This window comes from Montipora capricornis, chromosome 10 (genome assembly GCF_036669925.1).
Source record: "Montipora capricornis isolate CH-2021 chromosome 10, ASM3666992v2, whole genome shotgun sequence".
Taxonomy (NCBI): Eukaryota; Metazoa; Cnidaria; class Anthozoa; order Scleractinia; family Acroporidae; genus Montipora; species Montipora capricornis.
This window is the reverse complement of record NC_090892.1, coordinates 17696126-17703625: the sequence shown is the minus strand read 5'-3', so window position 1 is coordinate 17703625 and position 7500 is coordinate 17696126. Positions and strand designations below refer to the sequence as shown.

At 38.8% G+C, this 7500-nt stretch overlaps 1 protein-coding gene across 2 annotated transcripts; it reads left to right on the top strand.

Moving 5' to 3' along the window:
- Positions 1-238: 238 nt before the first annotated feature.
- On the top strand, positions 239-5719 carry LOC138019980 (lysophosphatidic acid receptor 1-B-like). Of its 2 annotated transcripts, none has more exons than XM_068866966.1 (4): positions 239-333; positions 959-1021; positions 3305-3414; positions 4547-5719. In XM_068866966.1, exon 4 carries the CDS (start codon positions 4551-4553, stop codon positions 5469-5471), a length of 921 nt encoding a protein of 306 aa, XP_068723067.1. In that variant the 5' UTR covers positions 239-333; positions 959-1021; positions 3305-3414; positions 4547-4550; the 3' UTR covers positions 5472-5719. The 2 variants fall into 2 exon arrangements, with proteins under 2 accessions (XP_068723067.1, XP_068723068.1); XM_068866967.1 differs by lacking the exon at positions 239-333 and adding an exon at positions 755-843.
- The last annotated feature ends 1781 nt before the right edge of the window (positions 5720-7500 follow it).

The following is a 7500-nucleotide window of genomic DNA, read 5'->3' as shown; positions in this document are numbered from 1 at the left end:
ACTCATAAACTTTACTCATAAAATTTATCCACAAAAATGCTGCATATATTTATAAGATCATTTTCATGGGGAACCCCCTTTCTTTAGTTTCCAATAATGTCACGCTATGGTGATTCTTTCCTATTTCATTTGCTTATGCAAATATTTAAACACATAATAATTTTTCATTTGATTTTTCTAGTTGTTTCTTTCCAATTAAATTTTAAGGACGTCCATATAGTTTCACTATATATGGAATCAAAAATCATCTCCTTGGCTTCGCTTGTGTCCAGCATTGGATAACAGTATTGGGTTTTAGATTTTGTAAGATGACCTTGGGATTCAATTATCTTGGTAAGCTGTTTTGCGCATCCCATTGAATCTTTCGATTCTCCTCCCGCCAAGGATGCGCAGATTTTTTAACGCTTATTCATCCCCGTCTCGACACTCGATGCCAAGAAGCTAAAATCTCTTAGAAATGTCTTATATTTAGTTAATTATCGCTGATTATCGGAAAAACTTTACATTAGAGGACGTCAATCTTGAAAAACAAAAATAAGCAAAAGAAACTTTCACCAAAAAATTGAAAAAATGAAACCAAAGTTTACGCTAATCCTGCATTAAGTTAATCGGCTTTCGAGCAACCGAGCCCAGGGCAATATTTGGGCAAAATGAAACATAAAACGTCGATCGATTGACAGCATGTCTAGGGACACAAATAGAAACGTTTTCTCTTACTCGGCTGCAAATATTGTAAATATTGGAAGGCCGGTATTGAGAAGCTGTTCCTGATTGAATGACACGGTAATGAAATGTCATTGCTCAGTTCCACTTCAGGTGGCTCAGATTGCCCGACCTGGAATAGTAAGTTCTGGCTTGATTAATAAAATTACGAAGTGAAAGCCTTAAATCAAGCATTGTACCAAAGTTATTATTTATACGTGCAGAATTCTCGTTAATGTTATATCCCATTTTGCAGGCGCTTTTGTTCCTTGTTGTGATTCAGCACCAACACTTTCCAATCCTCGCTTTAGAATTGCAGGTACGTTTGTTTTCAACTTTTATTTGTTTTACTCATACCACTGTTGTGAAGATGTAATCATAGTTTACTGCGGAAAATTCCTGGGATCTCAAGCTCAGGCTCTCATCAATCCCAGTTTCCTCGAGAAACAGCGACACAAGAAATGGAAGCAGATTTTTCATTACAATTAAGTTGGTCTTATATAGTTGTTTCAGTAAATGAGGTCTGCTATTTTGCTAGGGCCACTTGACTTTAAAATCATTTTAAAATCATATGGCGGTTGCGAAATAGTAGTTAAAGATTTCTGTGGGTGACAAGATGATAAATATATTAGGGCCGTTTATACGAGAGTAAATAAGCCGCGGCTTACTTAAGACGCGAAAGGAACTATTTATACGAGTATAAACTCCCCGGCCAGGATAAGCCGCGGCTTGAGAAAGCCGTGAACGTAGATTTTGTACCATTTATACGGGATGTTCGCGGCTTACGTAAGCCGCGGCCAGACTTAGCCGCGGCTTATTTTCTCTCGTATAAACGGCCCTATTATTTCTTAGGTACTGAGATTTAAAGTGCTACTACGATGAAATTTTTGCATGTCCTTTTTTCTTTAGATTTTGAAAATAGAGGTACTAAATACGTATCATGCTAATTTTTATCTCAAAATTCTCATGGAAGGTATGATTATTGTAACGTAGTTTTTCGGTTTTCGCTGTCTGTCTGCCATTACTCGAATGGCAAATGACCGTGAGCGAGGAAAACGGTTGGGTCTAGCTGGATTGCCTGGGGTCTGATGTCATATGCGCAACGCTCAAAATAAACACGGCTAATTTCCCATGCCGTCTATGAGATGTGAGAGATCGCCGAGTTGCTTTTTGCTGATATTATATACATAACGCCTTGATCGACTTGTTCGCTTTGTCAAGCGATGACGTCACGAGCCAAGTCTTGCATGAAGGCCGCTTACAAAATAATCGCAGGCTTCTCCAATGCCGTCTGAGTAATGGCGGACAGATTTTTAGCAGTTTCTGGCTGGCTATTTCCCAACTTATCCCGCTTCTATCGTTCCAAATTTAAATGCATTGTATTATTTTGAACATATTGACTTAACTGACGTTGAAAAAATTGGAAAAGAAAACCAAAAATTTTCGTCGTAGGGGCACTTTAACCACGAAAATCATCGGGAATAAAATTCGGACTGATTCTTAATGTAGCCAATTGGGAATACGAACGACAGAATTTCACTGTGAAGAAATATCGCTCGTCCAATCAGCAACGAGAACGACGAAATTCCACTGGTGATAAACGAACGTATCGAAAGGAACGTCATCCCACAATCCCTTGTACAAAAACTGCGCGTTTTGAAAAGTGGCCGATCGAGGGAAGGTTTGCTTCTGTTTGCTCAGCTGAAGAATTTATTTTATAGCAAGAAAATAGAAATACCACTCAAAAAACTGAACGAGATGTAATATTGCTTGAAAGATTTTTGAAAACAAAGGACGAAGACAGAAAAATGGAAGTTTTTCGAGCGGTTGAACTGAATGAATACATCAGGCAATTTATCCTCTATTTGCACTTAAGATGGCAATGAATACGAGCCGACTTCCCTTCGAAGTTAGATGGATAGCTCCGAACGACACCTGAAGAAAAAATTGGCTATTTCCCAATTTTTTCTGTTGCAAATTTATTTAAAAAGTTGCTTTTATCGACACATTTGTGCAAAATATATTAATTTGTCTACCAAACACTACCCGAAAAAAAAACTCAGTACCTATGAACTAAAGACATTACAGCATGGAAAATGCTTCACATTTTACGATTTTTATTCACTCGTTGATACGTATTAGAAAACTCACTTGTTCGCTGCTCTCACTCGTTCGTTTTCTGATACTACTCAATTCGTGAAAAAAATCGTACGCGCGAATTTTCCACGAAGTAATTTTACATCATATTGGATACATTTTGCAACCAAAGTACCTTTTTTCTCACGATATAAAAGCAGACATGAAATTTTAAATAGAATGCAAGTATATCCGCCTTTGCAATGTCATATATACACAAGTTGGTGCGGAAGTCATAACTGCCTCGAGTGAAAAATGTCAACCCAGAAGACGGAAGATCAGTTCAGATATTATCCAAGTATTTCATGCCTGTTTGAGAAACAACTCCTCTACATGTTTTGGTGAATATAATGGATTATTCAGACCTGGCCAATGCTCCGGCCATGTAGATACAGCTAGAATTAACGGTAAATCATAAGATCTATATATCAGAATTATCTAAGTTTGTGAAATCATCTTGTTTCAGCTGGTTACGCTCATCTGTCACTGATCTCGTTGTCTAGCCCGCTCTTCCATCTAGATTTTGTCGTCACAAGTTTGAACAAGTTGACAGCACGAATTGGGAGCAAAATTACAGTAAGCTTAAACCAATTTTATTTAAGTTAGCTTGTAAATACATGATAGCTGTAGATGTAATGGTCAAGAGGACAGAATTCCCGTAAAAAGTAAAAACAAACTGCAAATGATAAGAAGGCCTTTTTTACCCTGCATGGAATTAGCCCAGAGGCCAAAACTCGAGGAGGTATCCTAGTACCCTGCGAGCAGGGTCTCCCTCCAGATCTTCCTAGATAAGTCTTCCCGACTTATCGAGGAAGATCGAAGGATACTCTGCTCGCAGGGTAGTGCTCCTAGGAGACCCCGCGCAGATATGAAGATGATTTGGCCCCATGTAGATTGTCTAACGGATTAATCTCAGCTAACAAATCACGGCTAGGACCGCGGTGTGATCTCGTGTAAAGTTTTCTAGGTGACCAAGGTATCCTTGGGAAGATACTACGAGGTGGGGCGGAGAAAAATTTCAGGGCGTCAGGAGGGTGGAAGAAAAAGCTTTAGAACATAGATTTAAAACACAGGCTTGAAATATTCACGATTTGACCTAACAGTTAATTATTCAGTCACATTCAAAATCGACAGACCAGCGACAATAACATAAGGATCGACAGACTCGATACACAAACTTGGATCGGTAAACTAGGCACGCAGCCAGAAATCAAGGAAGTAGCAATCTTTTCAGCCTGCAAAGGCTAGCTCATAAAAAATTTTTTCCCTGCTTTCACCTGCTCTTTTCACTCTTTGGTGACCAATCCGTGTCCTGCCTTGTCTCAGCTTTTTGTCCATTTCGCTTGACCTTTCTCAGGCCTTGGGTCCTGATTACCTTGCTTTCATAAAATTGCCCTGGGGGGAATTATTTAACTATGCTATCGATGTCCCGTCATGTCAATCGATGTTCCGAATTTTTTTTTTACATACGTTGGGATGGCCGAAAAAACTTGAAGTGGACCTTATGTCCCTGATTTTGCCTGGTACTGGTCTTCACTCGTGTAAGCTTCCAAGTATGGAATTAATGAGGAAGGGAAAGATGAGCACTCGGTCATCGTCCACTCTTCTAGCTCCAAATCGAAAACCCGCTCAACCGTGGATCCTGCTTTACGAGGAGTTTATCTTCAGCTACGATTCTAATGTCATTCATTATTTTTTTTTTGTACAGGTATATGGATAATTATTCCTATCAACTAAACGATTCCTTTGTACTCGATTCCCAACAGTCACTTTGCCCAGCTGAGTGCATCGCCCTACTTATCGTCCTTTGCGCCGAGACTGTTCTTACAGTAACACTGAATGTCCTCATTATCATTGTTTGCCTTAGAGAGACCAGGTTTCGGAAGCGCAACATGTACCTTGTGATCAACTTGGCTGTTGGGGACATGTTTAATGGAGGTTTTGGATTGGTCGCTTATTTATCGTTAGTGAACAGGTTCTTCCAAATTTCGTGGCTTAACGAACGCACGGGCTCAATCGCTTTCCTGCTAAGGTTCCTAGTGTATTTCTTTCTAAATGCCTCGGTGGGTAGCCTCGCTGCTATTTCTCTTGAGCGAATGCACGCTACGTTTCGTCCATTAAAACATTCTCTTATCAAAAAGAGATGCTATGGAGTGGCCATCACAGCTGTTTGGTTAACAGCTGGCGTAATCAGTTTTCTATTCTTAATTTTTTTTTCCGTTGAAGGTTTGCCCTTTTTCTTCTTCTGTTATTTTCTTATGATCCTTGCTTGTTACTCGTCTATTGCTATTAAGATTAATTGCGGACGATTTCCTCAGCGCCATGGTGGAGGGAGGAGAGAAAGAAAACTGACCAAGACATTATTTATTGTAACTTCTGCGTCATTACTGCTGGCCCTGCCACTCATTATTTGTTTATATCTGTCATCGGAGGGTTCTTTTTACACTTCCCTGCCTTATCGAGCAAATTTTTACCTGCGTGTGTGTCTATTTTTTTTATTCCAAGCCAACTCTTTCGTCAATCCATTTCTGTATACGCTCAGAATGCCAGGATTCAAAAGAGCATTGTTTTCTCTTTTGGCCTGTAAATCCCAGCCAACTGCTGCTCATGTTTTCGCTGTTAATGCCATGTAAATGAAACCCACTTTTAATTTGTCATCAGTGAACGCTACAGTGCATGTCTATTTACTGATTTAGAGTTAGAGGTAGGTTCATTGAAGATTTTACTTATAGAATGTTTCAAGATGACAGGTTTTGGCGCCCTTTGATGCTCGAAAGAAATAACTGGCAAACCAGAACCTTCAGAAAGCAGCTAGTATAAACACAAAATCATAGAAAAAATTGCAGCTTGTAATAAAATAATACGATAATGAGATACTCGATTTCATCAGGTGGTCTTAATTGAACTCTTTTTTACATTTACAAGAATAATCAGCCTTGTTTCTCAACGTACAGCTCAGAAAATGCTACTCGAGTCCACGATCCCGGTCTACTTAAAGCAATGATTGGTCTCAGATGGTCTTATCGCTAACAACAAACTGTCCTGGGTGAAGGGATGCACGACTTCGTCTATCTGTCAACTCACTCACAGTCGATTAAAACACTCACTTAACTGTCGGATTTAACTGTGGACTCTTCTGGCTCAGGAGTTCTCAATTAAATGATGAATCTTCCCTCACGTAAAGGCCATGCATTGTATAATATTGGTAACATACCTGACTGAAATTGAGTTATTTGTACCACTCTCACCACTGACCTACCTTCTTAAACTGAAAATGGAACAACTATGAAATTTCTCAAGTCACTTGAGTTTCGTAACTTAAAATCCAGCAGACTATCATAGGACATTGTCAATCACCCAACCTAATGAAAACAATGAAAACTGATCTCTGATATGAGACTCGCTTTTAAAATGAGGCCGAAGGAAATTTTGTAGATGGTCTATTTATGAAGTGCATGGCATGACTGTTACCCAAAACCAAGTGAATTATGGATAAAGTGAATTTTCTTTCCCAGTTCTTTTGTTACCATGAATGGCAGAATCATATGAAACTTATGATATATTTTGAACGGCGGAAATTGAAATACATGAGTTGAAGATAATAGCAGTTATGCAGGAACATAAACAATTGCGAAGGAAATCGGAAAAAATTCCAGAGCTTAAACGGGGCTGGAACCCATTGATCATGCGATTGCACTGCACTGCTCTAGCTACCAAATACGTCATTAAACCAAATAGGAGCCAGCCAATTATAGCCAGGAAGAGATAAATGAATAAATTAAAGAACATATGAAAATATTCATATATTTTGAACAGCGAAAATTGAAGTACATGGATTGAAAATCATTGCAGTTAAGCAGCAACATAAGCATGCACAGTTGCGAAGAAGTCTAGGTGTTTCTTCCACACACACACTTAACAGTAAATGTTAGTAAGGATCGAAGAAATCGCGGGCACAGCTCAAAATTCCCTTTCGTCCACATTTTGTATATTGGTGGGCCTCAGACAAATAACAAGAACGTTCCTTTATTAAAACACTCGCTTGTTTTGGAGAAATCGACTTAAAATGGCTTTCGTATTTAAATTAGTGGCGTTGTCGAGTCAGCCCCTTATAAGTTTTGAATCCCTTTCACACTAATCTTATTCATTTGATGCTTCTGCAATTCAACGGCAGTAAAACCAACTCATCATCTTTCCTTAAAAATGAAATATGATTTTTTTGCAAGTGCGCCTACAGCAGCTTTGAAATTGATTTGTTTGCACCTTTAAAAAACATGCCAAAAATGTCAGTGATACGCAATGAATCCAATCAGAAAATCTCCTGAGACATGTCTAAGGATGACCTCAACTTTCTGCCATTTATTTTCCTTGTAGTTGTACAATAAGACATTTCTAAAATATGGCAATTTTCAATATCCGCTATTTTGAAATATGTAAATTAAGTGAACACAAAGTGAACACTTGAGTATTCCTCCATGTTACAGAGGTTGTTTACCATTTACAAGCAGAAACCGGTTGGTACTGGGTTTGTTCAAATCGTAAGCAAAAATTCCCGAATGGGAAATTCAGTTAGGATCGGCATGTACCACTTACACAATTCGTTCAAGTTTACCGAGAGAGTCTGGAGGGAGGCAAAATCATGGACGATGGAATGCAAATGAT